This window comes from Gekko japonicus, unplaced genomic scaffold, assembly GCF_001447785.1.
Source record: "Gekko japonicus isolate JY-2015 unplaced genomic scaffold, Gekko_japonicus_V1.1 scaffold135, whole genome shotgun sequence".
Classification (NCBI taxonomy): Eukaryota; Metazoa; Chordata; class Lepidosauria; order Squamata; family Gekkonidae; genus Gekko; species Gekko japonicus.
The window spans coordinates 1,071,546-1,088,332 of record NW_015175359.1 but is presented as its reverse complement, the minus strand read 5'-3'; the positions used below and the strand labels follow the sequence as shown (position 1 = coordinate 1,088,332).

At 46.7% G+C, this 16,787-nt stretch overlaps 1 protein-coding gene across 1 annotated transcript in view; it reads right to left on the bottom strand.

Moving 5' to 3' along the window:
• The window catches only part of CCDC60 (coiled-coil domain containing 60), a 60,652-nt gene that overhangs the window by 16,700 nt on the left and 27,165 nt on the right, over positions 1–16,787 (bottom strand). Inside the window, exons 4-5 of the mRNA XM_015425295.1 lie at positions 2,772–2,957; positions 1,199–1,318 (exon numbers count right to left, since the gene is read on the bottom strand). Of these exons, the coding sequence (XP_015280781.1) occupies positions 1,199–1,318; positions 2,772–2,957 (306 nt within the window). The remainder of the gene's footprint in view (positions 1–1,198; positions 1,319–2,771; positions 2,958–16,787) is intronic.

The window sequence follows — 16,787 nt, the reverse complement described above, 5'->3', positions numbered from 1 at the left end:
AAAAGTCAACAGTCCCCTTTCTGTATCTGCAAGCCCTTGGGCACATCTAGCACAGATCTCTGTATTTCTGCAATGGTTAGGAAAGTATGACCATTGTACAGAGGCTTCCTAGGACTAAATGACATACAGAGAGGACACAGTGTGGGTCAAGAATACCAGGGTGTTAGCAGGGAATTTCCAAGGGCAGACATTCATATAACTAATACTGCCTGGAGGAGAAGAAAGGAAGAGCTAAGCAGATGGCCAGAGGATTGAGCTGAGGGTTTTTCCCCCCCATTTGGATATATATTTTTGGTTCCACCCCTTCCTCCTTTCAAATTTTTCCCCAGAGCCGACCTTTCCAGTGAAATCTTTAGCACAATCTCTTTGCCCTCACCTTTGTCATCTAAGTCTGTGTAAGACTACTGAACACATGCTGTTTTACCCTCACCGACACCCTCCTGTGTCAAACACTAGACTGTAAGCTCCTTAGGGCAGGGAGCTGTCTTCTTGTTACTCAGCACAGTGCCACGCACACTCATGGTGTAACAGTGACAACAGTATTTTCCACTTCCTGCTTTCTGCACCACTGGTTTAGCACTAAAGCAGAATACTGAGAGTACAAGAAGTTTCCATGAAGAAACATCTTACATTTAAAACCCTCAAGTTACTTCCTCGTGAATGTTCCCATTGGATCCTTAACAACAGCTGAAATAACAAGTTTGAGAAATGGACACATAGCTCAGGCTAGTGCCACCAGAAGCCCTGGTGACACACGCACACACAAGTCTGCTTGGGCAGCCCCCCCCCTCACCCACAGTAGGGCTGTGCATAAGAAGCTTCCCCCCAAATTTGAAAACAGGGCAGTTTCTGCTTGCACAGAACTCCCCGAGTGCTTTGGAGTTCTGAAGAGCTTTGATTCAGGCCAGCATCTGTGTAAAAAAAAAATGAATTTCACAGCCATATCCTGGGAGATGCTGCTGCAATTAGCATATGTGCTGCCAAAGATGCATGACCATCCAAATGTATGTAACATAAAAGGACCAACTTCAGCAAGCAGAAGTCCTACTTTTGGCTTGCTTGAAGCCAAACTTTGGCCTCTCGACATTTTAAAATTGTTAGCCCTTTCACGCATTAAAACCATGAAGCAGAGACGGAGGCATTAACCCCTCAGGTCTCGTTTCCCTCTTGTACACAGGAGATGTGTCTTAGAACATACAAATGCGCTTCCGGGTGCTTTGAAGCTGTCAGACCGTTATGGACAGGAGTGAAAGGTCGGATAATTTTCTTCTTCTTCTTCTCCGACTCCCTCACAAGGGGACATTCTGTTAAAAAGAAGCTGGGGGGTGGGGGGAGAGAAAGACAACTGTTAGAAGATGAAAGTGCAGAATGTTCTTTTCTGGCGTTATTGATTGAACTTTTCCATCTGCCTCTGTGCACTCTCCGTTCTCAAGGGTATCTTGACCTACAGAAACAAAGAGGAGCACGGGACCTTCTCAACCAGTTTGAGCTAACGTAAGTACAGACGGCATCCACTGAGAGGGGAGCATGAATGCCTTTGACCTTCGCTTAGGTTTTCCGATAGTTAATAGTTAAGGATGTTTCTTTAATGTACAGTGATGACCGGAAGATGCTTTCTTATGTGGGCATTAATAGCTGTTGACAACGGGTGGCTACTAGTTGCTGGACGACACCCCACCCCTTTGGACGGAGTTGGAGGAACAGTGTAGTAGTGCGTGGGAGGCAGGAGCCTGAGTACTGTAGTTTTGTTTTGGGAGGGTAAGCTGCTGTCTGGTCTGGACATGCCTATTATGTTCGGGTACACTGCACTGCCATTTCTCTTGTGCAAAAGAAGTGAATTTGGCAGAAAACTGGTTAAGCTATCTGACAAACTGGAGGACTGATGGTCTTTGCATGATCCTGGCCCACAGGTGATAACTCCCCTACTGATTGCTGCCAGCTTCTGTGTTCTGAGCTGGATAAATTACAGCCTAGGGACAAATCCAGCCTGTGGGAGCCTTTCATCGGGTCCTCAAGTTGCTTAACAATTTGTCAGGAGCATCAGTCCACCAGGCTCTAGCATTAGCTCCCGAGAAATTATTACACAACTTGAAGGCGAGGGTGGCTACGAATCATCTACAGCAGCAGAGTGGGAAAGACAGCTACAGCTAGGTCTCCACCTATTTTTGAGGGCTCCAAGTTTATCTATTTATTATTTGGACTTCTAGACCGCCCTCCCCTGTGCAATGGGCTCAGGGAGGTGAACAACATGTCAATAAAAAGAGTTAAAACAGTAATAGATGCAATAATTAATTACAATAACTAATTTTCAGATGGCGTTTAGGGCCAATTTGTGTCCTTACCCTGTGTGGGAAGAGGAGGGAAAGAGAGGAGGTCAGGCTCGATGGAAACCGACCATTGCTGTCCGTCCTCAACCATAGGACTGGTGGAACATCTTTGTCTTACAGACCCTGCGGAACTGCATTACATCCCACAGGGCAGACAGTTTCACCAGGCTGGTGCCAGGGCCAAAAAGGCCCTGGCTCTGGTTGAGGACAGCCAGATATCTTTCGGGCCAGGGATCACCAAACAACAGTTCGACAGCTGCTTTTCTTTTTAGAACTGGCATCCAAGATGGAGCCCTCAAAACTGGGCAGAGACCCCCATGTGGTTTTCAGGCTGAAAAATGTACCCAACCTCAGTCAACCCTAAAGATACGAGCTGTACATTGCATTTGGAAAAGAAAATGTCAATAAACAAATGCCATATGAGGAGTCCTGAAGACCACTTACTCAGTGATATCTTCATCAGATGTGTCCTCGTCAGATGATGATGGATATTTGGGGGGCTGGAATTCAGTTTTCCGCCTCTGCTCTTCTCTCTGCTGTTCCAACATAAGCATGTTTTTCCTCTCCAGTGTTTCTCCATGAAGCATGTGGAAATACCCTCGCCCCATCTTCACAGAGTTTATTAAATGCCTGTTAAAAATTACAAGAGACCAAACACTGACGGGAGAAAAAAACCCTAGTAACATACTGTGTTTCGCCTGATGTACTTATCTGAATGTATGAGAAGAAAAATGGTAGATATATACACATAAATACGGCAGTACAATAGAGAGATACTCTTTTCCTCCTCGGGAATAATGATCTCTCTCTGATTTCTACCAGAAACAGCCAAGTGTGCGGTGCACTGAAGACTTTGCGCTACAATGCATGTAAAGGGGGGCTCAAGATGCCTGCATTCTTCTAAATACAGCTCCTCGGTCGTTGTCGTCCCCCCACCCCGCTATGGAGCAGCCTCAGACATTTATTTATTTTTATTTATTTTACAGCATTCATGAAAGACAGAAGGATTTATAACAAGTGAAGTTCGATCTCAGAAAGCAGCTCCAGGGCCCTGTGATTTGAAGGAGTCCCCCCGCCCCAAACCCCCAAAGTTGCAGAAGCAGGGCTTTCTCTCCACATATTACCCCAATAAAAGCACAAGCGGTAGATGCTTTCGCCCCAATGGGGGTGGAGACCAGCTTTGTTTGCCCTTTCGCTTTACCAGGGTTAACAGCAACCACAGGGAGGAGGATTCAGTAGACAGGAAGGAGTCGGGGCCTCAACACACAAACCCTCCCCGAGGACTGCGATTCCAATCTAAACGGGGGCACCCTGTGGCTGCTTTTTACAGTTAACCCTCTAGTTAAGGAATCATTTATTTAGAAAACGTATATGCTGCCTCTCTAGAGACCTGCTTTTGAGGTGCCTCATCCAGAACAGTACAATAAAACCACACTCCCATTAAAAACAATCCAGGGCCTTTTTAAAAAAGGCCATTAAATATAAGGCCAAGCAGAAAAACAAGCCATTAAACACAGAAGATGGTCCTCAGGCTAGAGATGACCATAAAAACCAGGGATCAACCCCTTAATTAAAAGCCAGTGTGATGAAAGATTCCCAGTGTAATGTGTTTTTTTGGCCCTGACTGGCTAAATCTCATCCAGCGAGTGCACTGCAGAGGAAACATTTGAATCTAGTTCTCCCCAAATATAACTGTAACACTCCACCCGCTGCCTCTAACAGTCTCTGCAAGCAGAAGGCGAGAGGAGCAGAGTGATTAGCCACCCAGGGCACAAGGGGCTAGCTGACATCTTCTTTGCATGTAGGGTTGCCAAGTCCTTACTGTGTGTAGAGCGGGGGACTCCAGCGCTGCTCTGGGAGTCCGTGCGCGCGCACCGCAATTACGTCACCCAGAAGTGACGCAACCACGTCGGGCATGCCGGGGGCGGGGCCACAATCATCAGAGGGAAACCATAGAGTTTTCCCTCGGATGACCGTGGCCCCACGTGCCCGACGCAATTGCGTCACCTCCGGGTGACGTGCTGACGCCGGACACATCGCGTGCTTTGGGGGTGGGGTTCCCCCCAGGGCCCGATCCGCCGGCGGTGGGTAACGGGCCTCTCGGGCGGGGCTTTCCCCACCCCCCGGGGGGGACTTGGCAAGCCTATTTGTGTGCCTGTCACTGTAAAACATGTCTACATCAAGCTCTGTTTTTTGATGGTCAAACAATGAAAACAAATATGGTCTGAGGCTTCCTTGTGCAACCCTGCTAATGGCATTCAAATTGCAAGAATAACGTCCCAGTTGTTTGCCTACCATTAACAGGTATAACGTTTGGAAAAAAAGGACTGAATAATGGAAGAATCACTGTTAGCAAGTGGGCAAGGCTTTGTAGTTTTCTGATTTAGCATGATGTCCCTGAAAGCAGCTGCAAGTGCTGGGCATCTTTCCTAGGCCCCAAATCACCCTAATGGCCACAACAAGGTGCAGAAATTATCTTCTGTTTCGGCTTTTGTACAGCTAATAGCTAAACGCCTTTCTTTAGTGATGACTGATGGAGTGCCAAACTAGGAGAGGGGAAGATCGGGGTTCAAGTCCCCACTCCCCACACAGATCAGCTCACTGGGTGACCTTGGACTAGTTGCTAATCTCTCAGCAGCACTCTACTCACAAGGTGAGGCAAAAGGTGGGGGAGGGGAGAGAAGGAACGGCAGGGTGGGATTAAAAATGAAAATTGTAAGAAATTATGGCTGAGGGCTAGTAGAACTTTGCCGGATTTAGCTTCAGCCTACTCAGTCTGAGCCAACCAGCCACGGCTTGCAATGCCCGGTCCAGATCTTCCAGTCTGGAGTCCGACTGGCTGCCCAACATCAGATAGAGCTGGGTGTCATCAGGGTACTGGTGACAGCCCAGCCCATACCTCCGAGCAATCTGGGCAAGGGGCGCACGTAGATGTTAAATAACATTGGGAAAGCAGCACCCCCTGAGGCACTCTACACTCAAGCGGGAATCTCCTGGACTGCTGTTCCCCTAGCACCACCCTTTGTCCCTGACCCTGGAGAAAGGAAGCAAGCTGTTCCCCTAGCACCACCCTTTTTTGAATCCCTGCTCCCATCCTTGACCTTCGCCTTACCCCCCACCCCCGCTTCCATTCAGACTGTTACATATGGCAGCGCTTGCATGCAGAGAGCCCAGGGAATATGCATGTGTTTTGGCTTTGCCTCTTATTTAATCCTCCCTGCACTTCCAAGAGAGGGAGGTAGAAGAGAATCTGCACACATTTGAGCCAGTGGGTTAGCAGGCTCTGGCTCACCCAACTCGGTGGGCCTCCTCTGCCTCCAGCCCTTGGCATTCTGCATGCGCTGTGCTCCTTACATAAGCTCTGGGCTTTTCTCTCTCCTGGGGTGCTGTGCACAGTGCGCCCAGCCCAGCCAGTTGCTCCATTCACATGCTTACATAAGTGGGCACATTTGGCAAGCTGGCCAGCTACTTTCCACAGGTGCCTGTGTCCGTGGGCACCTCCCCCAGGCTGCCTGCAAGTAGGAAGCCGCTTAGCTGGGCTTGGGGAGGTGGGGCCAAAGAGATTCTGCCTGCTGCACATGAACAGCCAGCCATCCTTCCAGCAGCTCAGGTGGCACAGGCAGGAACCCAATGCACTCTGGCTGGGGAGGAGGAGGCAGGCAGTGTACCCCGGCCTGGTGCCTCAGTCAAGGGCAGCAAGCAGGCCCCAAGGGACTGGCTGCGGAAAGCTCAGGGCCAAACCAGCCTTCCTCACTACTTATGGTTGCCAGCCCCGGGCTGGTCAATCCCTGGAGATCTGGGGGATGACCTTGGGAAGGGCCTGTGTTTAGGGAAGGGAGGGACCTCAGCAGGGGGTATAATACCCTAATATAGGCCCTTCTGGTCCACATTCAGACTGGCTTCCCTCAGTTGCTCGTGGGCCAGATAAGAACCCTGGACAGGCCAGTTCCAGCCCCTGGGCTGCATGTTTGACATTTCTGATACAGACAGTGAGGAAGGAAGAAATATGCTCTCTAATATTTATTTAAAAAAAACCAAAAGATTTTTTAAAACCCGACAATAAGCCTTCAGTGCCCTTTACAAGCAAAGTGGCCCCGCCACTTGGCATGGGGGACAGACATTAGTATTTTGCGTGACCTAAACATTTATGGTCACACATTCTATCTGTATTGCTCCTTATTAAATAATGAATTGAGGGAGATGACAACACTTCAGAGACCAAAGACAATACAGCTTTTTCTTGTAGATGTATTTTACAGGCTTGGAGACAAAACCACACAGGAGAGCGTTCCAAGGTCTCGGCTTGATGCTAGCATTCATAGCTGGAAAGTCTGAGAAGCCCTCCAAGAGACTTATTACCATATACATATCCGCTTTTTGTAATTTTATTTCCAAAACACGTTGCAGTTTGACCTACTCATTCAGACAAGGGAAGGTGTGTTTCATCATCTTTGTTAAGTGGGCTGACAGGAATTTCTTAAAACAAAAGATCAATCCAACTGCTGTGAGGGAAGTGGAGAGTCAGTTGGGTGGAAAGAATTCCCTCACACGGGGCCTGCCTGGAAGCTAGGAGGAGAGGAGACCTGGGAAGTATGCTGTGTTCAAAATGAGATCTATGATTTCCTTACTGATGAGAATAAACCAGTGAACACTGACAGCCACACAAAACCCCTCCCACACCTGGGACTGTTAATCCTGCCAAGTGAACCCCAATAGTCGCAACATTTCTGACCTTCGCTGTTTGGGGGATAAGGAAGAAAACATCACCTAGAGCCTCAAAAAACATGAAGGGTTTCAGTGTAAAAAAGAGAGGATCAATGGCTGAATTCCACCCAGTGATTCAAAAGCACTGGCTCCACTGTTGCTATGGCTGTGTGTCTCCAATAGATGGGTTTATTCTCTCTTTTTTATTTTAAAAAACAAAGCCTTTTGTGGAATGACAGACAAGATGGACAAATGAGGTTGCATGATGGCAGCAAAATGGATCCGTCAGAACAGATTGCTCGGCAGCCTGGGTGTAAAACATGCTGCTGTCCTGTCCGAATCAGACAAGCGCATCCATCTTGTGGCATGTAACATGCCTCCTAAAGTAATGGTTGTGCCAAGTTCAAACCATCCCCTTTCTTACTAGCAATGCATTAAATGCCCGAGGGTGAGACACTTAACAAATGACACAGACTTCAGGCGCTTCTCAAGTTCAAGGTGAACCTCTTCTCACCTTGCCTGGCCCTTGTGTATCACACAGTTTCTCAAGGAACCATTTTCGGGTTGAAATATTGCAAACCTCAGTTCCTTCAGTTCTTACAGAAGGCTTAGCCTCTCTGTGAAGTTTTGGAGAAGCTCAATGAGAAGACAGGGGGCTGCTGAGACGCACCAGTTGAGGGCTCTCAGGTTTCAACCTGGACATGCATAATTTCAGGCCAGGGTCTTCCTTTCCAGGCTCCCTGGCCAGGTCCAGGGCCAGCATCCTTGGGCTGGGAAGGCTCACCACTGCTCCCAGCAAGCTGCTTCTACCCAGCAGCTCCACTCCTGGCCACCCACGCCTTCTCCCTTTGGGCAGTGGCAAGGACAGGGTGCTTTGGAGGATTGGTTTCCCTCCGGGTCCCATCTGTTGCAATACCTGGGATTCTTAACTAGATTTAAAATGTGGTTAAGAATTCCCAGGTACAGGGAAAGAAAAAAAAGACTTCCAGCTTGTTATGCTTCCAGACATCATGACAAACTGGAATTAAAGTCAAGATAGAACCTGGGTACACTTTACAAGGGGAAGGCGCATGTGAGCCTGACAATCAACCAGGGTACTGCTCATCATGAACAAACCCAAGTTTGTTCATAAGCTGAAATGGAACCACAAACACACACTGTGCAATCCCAGACAGATGGCAACTGAGTCTCCGACTGGTGTATAATAAGCAAGCAAGCCAGGCAAGCCATAAGGAGTGGAAGCCCGTTCGACACCAGTTGAGGCAGTTCAAATAAAAGGATCATCCAACCTGTTTTGAGTAGCTCATTTTCATCGGGGAAAGCAAATATATTTGTATGTTAATATTCCAGCTTCAAACAGTCTAATTTATATAGCAACTTAATAAAATTAGTCTTTTCTGCCAACTTGACGGGGTGGGGGGGAAGAGGTAAGAATCGTTCATTAAAATGCAAATGCATTAGAGATGAACTTTGGAACACATCTATTACAGTAATTGAGCTCCAGCCGACTGTAAGTCACAACACGGATTTTCCGCCACCTTCCAGACAAAGGCCATGCCTTTCTTGTAAACTAATATCTTTGTTAGTAGGGAAATTAAGAGAGATTTTGGAGTGCTAATCATTTTCAGCAGAAAGCTCCAGCTGCTTTATAAGATTACATTAATATAGATAAAGGTCAGTCTCATGTTGTGCCAAAATAAAAATGACCTAGCAGCAAACAAAGTATACAGCAAGTTGACTATAACCACATGTTTAGTGCTTAATGTAACGTCATGTGCATTTAATTATTCTTTAAACCCTTTTATTTTCCCCTGAGCGATTCATTAATTGTACTACAGGATGACAAAGGAATTGAAGTCAGGCTTTTGCCTCCAAGATGAAAGCACCCTGGTACTGTATTAGGAGTAAATGCGGCTGTGATCCTATGTGTCCTTCTTCGGGAGCAAGCCCCACTGAACTCAGCATTTACTTCCAAGCAAACATATATAGGCTATTACTGTACAAGGATTCAGTAATTTTAAGACCTCCTGGTCATTAATCTGATGTCAGGAGCACACTATAACAGGAGTAAAGCCAGTCGAATCCGACTCTAGGGTTGCGGTGCTCATCTCCGTTTCAAAGCCGAAGAGCCAGCGCCGTGGTCATGTGGCCGGCATGACTAAACACTGAGGCGCATGGAACGCTGTTACCTTCCCACCGAAATGGTACCTATTTATCTACTTGCAATTTCTTGCTTTCGAACTGCTAAGTTGGCAAGAGCTGGAACTAGAGATGAGAGCTCATGCCGTCATGCGGCACCCGGGTCTCGAACTGCTGAACTACTGACCTTCCACAGCCTGCAGTTCAGCGTCTTAACCACTTGAGCCACCGCAGCTCCTTAACAGGAGTTACAAAAGCCTAATTAATAGGTGAAGTAAGATGATCATCAGTAAGATGAGAAGGCTACAATTATCATGCTTGCCTGCTGCCTCCAATTTTTGCCAGTTCTAAAAGCAAGAAGAGAGCTCATGCATGTATTTGTTAGAACTGCCCACCAGTGAGTAAAGACTTTTTTGTTCCGTTTGGCATACCCCCAGTAACCATTATTGGCCCTCCTCCCTGCTTCTGGCATTGTCTGTGTTTTATTGAATCATATCATAGTTTTAAATGCTGTTTTTAGCTGTTCAAACGTTTTAATGTTTTTATGTTTGCTGCCCTGGGGACCCTGATTGAGGGGAAAAGTGGTATAAAAATGTTTAAAACAAAAATATTTAGATCCTTCCTTTCCTCGCGGTTCAAGGCAGCTTACAATAACAGTAGATCAGAGATTTGGAACTGGGTTCAAATTAAATTCCCTAGGATCTTCACTTATTATTACAATTAATTATTGTTGTTGTTGTCGTCACGGTCAGCTATTTGACGGGTACATACTGTTCTGCAGTTTGAGATCTAGCCAAGTTCTTGAGAATTGCAAATGTATCTTCACAGAATTCTTGCTGATCCAAGCAACACTGTCTTCTGGAACTGAGCTGGTCTTACTTGCTCAATGCCCAGAATGTCCAGGTGTTTCTTGATATTTCTAGGCACTCCTCCAAGGTCTCCAATGACAACTGGCATGATGGTCACCTTTTTCTCCCAGAGACACTCTGACTCTTTGTAGGTCTTGGTATTTTGTGATCTCCTGTTCTTTTTTCTCTATTCTGCTTTCTCCTGGGATTTCAGTGTTAATGATTTATTTTATTTATTAAATTTTTATCCCGCCCTCCTGGCCAAGGCGGGATACAAACCCTATTCCTCATATATTTTTTTTATTATTATTTTTATTTTTATTACTACTACTACTACTACTACTACTACTACTACTACTACTACTACTACTACTACTACAAGCCTCTGTCCCTTATGGTGCACAGGTATTCCTGATGCCTGGTGGAATCTAAAGCAAACACAACAGACAGTGAAGTAAAATTTCCTGTGGCTGAGGGTGCAGCTTCAGTACCCAGCACTGCTCCTTGACTAGGGGAAGTGAATTAGTCAAATTTGTTCAATTTGTAAAATTTACAAAGGTTGCAGATTCCCCCCCCCCCCAATTTTCTTCCACAGTCCTGGAAATAAATTATGGTCTACGGTCTGACAGAGCAGCCAGATTCCCTGTTTATGGAAGATCAAACAATGATATCAGATATTAATATTTGGTTGGCTTTATTCAGAGGATTTTATCCTCTCAAACAGGGTAGCAGCCAGGATGGGGCCAATGGGTACAACAACTCTAATGGAACCCTGGTTGTTCTTTTTAATTTGTTGACATGAAAGCTTCGGGGTTTTTTTCTTAAATTAAAATAGTTGTTTGGAGCATTACCACTTGAGTGGCACCAAAATCGGGAGCTGTTGGTACCCCCACAAAGGTTGTTGGTGCTCCTTCCAAACTCAACCCCTCCCAGTTTTGCCCACTCAAGATTCCACTGGCTCACAGTGGATTTCCATGATGTTTAAGAATTCCTGAAAAAGAAAATTCCTATTGAGCCATTATGTGAACGTGGTTGGGTGCCTCAAAGAGGCAATCTAGCTTGCAACAGCTTATGCAGACCCAATGACTCCAAACTTAAATTTTCTAGATTCCTGTTGAGCAGCTGGGATTCACTGACCTAAAGCCAGCCATGGTTTACGTCAAATGACACATGTCACCAACAGGTCAACTTTATACTGTCACATAACAGCCCGACTTTAAGCACAGATTCATCAATGACACACAAGTTTGACTTGGCTGGAAATCAGAGCTGTCAGCTGATATCCAAACTTCAATGTATATGCTACTACTAAACACAATTCCTTCAGTAAGATAAAATACAATTTAATGAACAGAAGCTTCAATTTATTCTTGGAGACCGTTTGCAGGTCTACAAGTCATCTGGAATGTTTTCTTTGTCTAAAGCTCCAGCTCACATCAACACCCCCTCCCCATGTTCTTTCTTACCTCTGCAGGATGGACCTGTAAAAACACACCAGGAGCAAAGTAACAACAAAAACATTATGCAGCCATAGCTATAACTTGTGGCTCAAACAATTAAAATGTGATCATCACTAATGCATCAACAAAAGCCATAGCTGATTTTTCTACTGAATAAGCCAATTCCAGTTTGAAGCTATAGTAGGAAACCACTTGTGTGCTCCTCTATGACTCCAAGGAGAAACAAAGCCCACACATGTCAACCACGGTGTGTTACCCTTTGTAAGACCCTTGGTGTCATGTTTACATAGATGACAAAACCCCAGAAGTGACAAATGGCTCCTCGGTATGAAATTACGACAGAATTCTACCACAGGAAAATGCATAAATTGAGACTCAAGAGAACAACCAGGAAAGGCGGGGATGTTGACAGGTACCTAAAATAGCAGTTTCCTGCCATGACTGATGGTGTAGATAATATTTCATCCATCCATACACTGCAATAGCTGTCTGTTCCTGTCTGCTGTCTAATTAATGTGAGCTGTCATTTGTGGGGGAAAGAAAAGTTTTTCTTCTTCTTCTTCTGGAAAAGAATTTTGCAAACCTCCAGCCGTGACAGAGTAAGAAGCATGCCAATTAGAGTGTTGGCCGCCAAACCGTAAAAGAAGGCAACAGAATACCTGTTTCCAAGCAACTAACATTACTAAGCATTAGCTACAGTGGAAACTAGAATTGGTGGATAATGCCACCTTCCCAAGCGGAGGCCCCGATTATTCCCCTTCTCTCTGAACTCCAGTCGTCCCTCCTACCATGCTCACTGCCACACAAACAGCTTGATCCATCAGGCTGGTTTGTCTGGGATGGGAGGCAGAGGGGGGGGGGGAGTTGTGCAATGGATTTGCAGAGAAGAGATAGGGGACATAAAGCATTCAAGACTTGACAGCAGTCAAATGGAGAAAATGGGCTATCTTCTATAGACTCAGCTGGCATGTTTGGGGGGGGGCGGTGGCTGCAAAGCAAGGGAAGAAAGCAAACAAAGTGATTTAGGCCTGGCAGAATTCCAAGTCAAGTGACCTGGCACAGCAAAGCAATAAAAAAAATGCATTACTGCAGTAATCGGTACAGAGTAGTAACAAGACTTCAAGGACATTGAGCAGAGTCTCTGGTTTTGCGGCTGACGCTTGGTGCTTAAGCTTCACCACAGCACTGCCTCTAGTACACTGCAGAAAAAGCACTGAAAGGAAAAATGATGACCCTCACCCTACACAGTCCCGCTAAACTAAAGCCCTCTGGCGTCAACTGGTTACAGCTGGTTAAGAGAATGACTTCTGTTCTTCTGCACTGCAGTAGGCAGCAAAAGTTAGGATTATGAAGCAGCAATTTCACATCCATCGTTCAGGCCCATCTTGTAGCTCCTCACCATCTTGTAGATCCCCACTCTTTCTTTAACGGCACTAATTTAGCACCAAACCTTTGGCCAGGTTGCTTCTGAAAGCACCAGCTAATTTTCACCAGTGGACCAGGTCACCCGGGGATGATACCAAACCCCCTACTCTGGCAATGGGAGGTGGCCCTGACACCTGTACAGGACACCAAGAATATTCCCAGGGGGCCACTAGGAGCCTGGAGCAAGCCTAGCTGAGCCCCATTGGGTAGAGGCTTCTCAGCTGGGATATAGCCACAGGCAGCACTGAGGGGCACAGTCAGGCTGGTTTTGTCGCTTCTCCCGCTTCTGCTACTAGGGCTGCCAAGTGGGGGCGGGGGGCAGGTAAACCCCCACTTCGGAGGCCCGATTTCCGCCGCCGCGGAATTCGACCCCGGGGGGAACTCCGCCCCCCGGAGCGCAGCGTGGCTGCGTCACCAGAGGTGATGCAACCATGCACTGTGGGGGCGTGGCCCCAATCGTCGGAGGGAAAACTCTATGGTTTTCCCTCTGACGATCGGAGCCACGCCTTCAATGTGATCGACGTCGCGCATCACTTCCGGTGACGTGCTGGTGGCGCGCACACACACATCGATGAACGGCTCCCCCGCCGGTAAGATAAATTGAGTTGGCAGCCCTATCTGCCACTGCCTGTGTATAAGCCCCACAGGGGCCAGTGTGGTACAGTGGTTAAACTGTCAGACTAAGATCTCAGAGACCCAGGTTCAAATGCCAGTGAAAGTCTGCTGGTTGACCTTGGGCCAGTCACACATGCTCAGCCTATCTTAGCTCATGGGGTTGCGGCGAGGACAAAATGGAAGAGGAATGATGTTAAGCCACTTTGGGTCCCCATCGGGAAGGAAGGTGGGGTGTAAATGGGTAAATGAATAATAGACTAATAGACTCAGCTCAGACCCGACTGGTGGCTGGTGTGGGAGGAGGAGGTGACGGGTAAGCCAACATTCAGTGACACAGCTGATGGCCGTGTCTGAGCAATCCCTACACTTGGGCAGGAACAGCCAATAAGACTGCTAATCCATCTTGGAAGGATAAACCCCAATAAGGTACAGAAGCAACACCAGGGTGCAGTTAGGAAAAAAAGGCCCTGAGCACATTAGATGTGGCCCATATGTCACATTCATGAATCCTTATGTGTTTCCCCTGTGTGGAAATTGGAGATGAAACAGTTAGGAACTTTAGCTGACCTATTTTTCTCTCTCCCCCCCCACCCCCGGAACTGTTCACCCCAGCTGTTTCAGCATGACTTGAGCCTTACATCAGAAATGCTGTGCACAGAAGTTTGCAATTTCAGTATCAGAGCAACTGGAAAGAAGCACCAGAAGCTCCAGGCAAGCATCCAATAGTGATAGATAGCACGGGGACCAGCCTAGCAGAAATCTGGTGTTGGACATCATGACACCAAGTTTCACCCCCTGAACTTCCTGTGCTCTGCCTCTTCAGCACAGATGTATTTTCAGAGACAGGGAACATGCACATTCAAGGACTTAAAATGGGTTCCTGCACTGGGGGCTTGTGGATTGTCTTTAGAAAATGGGAATGACTTATGATTTATGATGGTTTTGAGTGTAGAGGTATGGAGATAACTTTTTCCTGTGTGTACTTCTTACATTCTGTTTCGAGGTCCTTTGTACTGCTCCAGTGTATCTGGTGGTGCAAAGTGCTCTTTCTTTCTTCCTCTGTCCTTCAGGCCAGAGCTATGGGCTATGAGACATAGCTTTAGGAGAAGTGTGATCATTTATTTATTTATATTTATATTTATATTTGAATTTATATCCCGCCCTACCCCGAAGGCTCAGGGCGGCTAACAAGGGCACCATGTGCCGAGGTTAAAACAGTAAACACATAGTTTAAAAACAATAAATTACAATTAAATACAATAACAGTTGTAGTTTTTAATGTGGTAAAAATAGCCCTAGGGCTATCAGATGCCAACCCAGAGGGCAAACAGCAGCTCTGGGGAGGGCAATAGATTGAGAAAACAGCATGGGGGGACTGGGTTAAACCTGCTGTGTCACAGTCACCATCACAGGAACTTATCTATGGGACAGAGCAGGTAGAGAAAGAAGTACTTTTCTCTCTCACAATACAAGAACTCGTGGGCACTCAATGAAATTGCTGAGCAGTCAGGTTAGAATGGATAAAAGGAAGTCCTCCTTCACCCAAAGAGTGATTAACACATGGAATTCACCGCCAGAGGAGGTGGTGGCAGCTACAAGCATGGACGGCTTCAAGAGGGAATTAGATAAACATATGGAGCAGAGGTCTACCAGTGGCTATTAGCCACAAGGTATAGATAGGAACTCTCAGTCTGGGGCAAGTGATGCACTGTATTCTTGGTGCTGGGGGGCGGGGGGGCAACAGTGGGAAGGCTTCTGGTATCCTGGCCCCACTGCTGGACCTCCTGATGGCACCTGGTATTTTTGGCCACTGTGTGACAGAATATTGGACTGGATGGGCCATTGGCCTGATCCAACATTGACTTCTCTTATGTCTCTCTCCCCTCTCCATGCCTGCTTTTAGTGTTTGGGAAAAAAACAACACATCCAAGATCCCAGTCCCAGATTTCCCAAGCCACACACACTTTGGTTCTATAGTTCCTTCTGTCAATTTGCTGGATGCAGACATACCTACAAACATGGGAGTTGATGTGGGGTTTTTTTTTTGCTATGGATTCAGCCTGACTTTTCTCCAGTTTAGCTCCTCATATGTGTGCCAAATAATATACTAATGCATAGTATTGCCAACTCTGCATTGGGAAGTTCCTGGAGATTTTGGGAGTGAAGCCTGGAGAGGGTGGGGTCTGGGAAAGGAGGGACCTCAGCAGTGGATAATGTCACAGAGTCCATCCTCCACACACACCCCGGAACTGATCTCCATTGTCTGTAGATTAGCTGTGATTTCGACAAATCTCCAGGACCCATCTGAAGGCTTGCAACCCTACAGAGGCATCTTCTCCTCTCCTCCCATGCTTTATTTGTCTTTTTTTAAAAAGGATTTTGTATGTTTATCTAATTAAATATTAGTTTAGGAAAAAATAAAACTCAGAAAAGCTCTGGGCAGGAAATGGAGGCGGCGATTATTGCAAGGGACAGCCAATCAGCTCTGGGCGCAGACCCTCTGGCTGTACACGGGAAGATCAATTTTACCCTGTGCTTGAGGTGGCGGGGGACTGTGCATCTACCAAAAAATATGTAAGCTCCCTCCCAGTGCAGTTGTTGTTGTTCAGTCGCACAGTCGAGTCCGACCCTTTGCGACCCCATGGACCAGCTCCCGCCAGGCCCTCCTGTCTTCCGCCGTCCTCTGAAGTTGGCTCAATTTCATGTTCGTTGCATCTATGACACTGTCTAACCATCTCATCCTTTGCTGTCCCCGTCTTCTTTGACCTTCAGTCTTTCCCAGTACACATACTCTAATCTTACTATAATCTGGGAGAACCAGGTTTGATTCCCCACTCCTCCTCCACTTGCAGCTGCTCATCCTTTGCCATCCCCGTCTTCTTTGACCTTCAATCTTTCCCAGCATCAGGGTCTTCTCCAGTGAGTGCTCCCTTCTCATTTGGTGGCCAAAGTATTTGAGCTTCAGTTTCATTATCTGGCCTTCCAGGGAACAGTCAGGGTTGATTTCTTTTAGGATTGACTGTTTTGATCTTCTTGCAGTCCAAGACTCCCTTCTAAAAGTCTGCAAAACTGGATAGACCAATATTCTGCACCAGGGGTGTCAAACATACAGCATTTCCAAGGCTTTTATCTGGCCCACGGGCAACTGGTCATTACCTTTCTTGCCAGAGGACAGAGGCTGTGCATTATGTCCCTTTTACTGTCCCAGTGCTAATGAGTAATGGGTGTTGAAAGTGGGAGGTGGGCATCAGGGAGTTACTGTAAGAAGG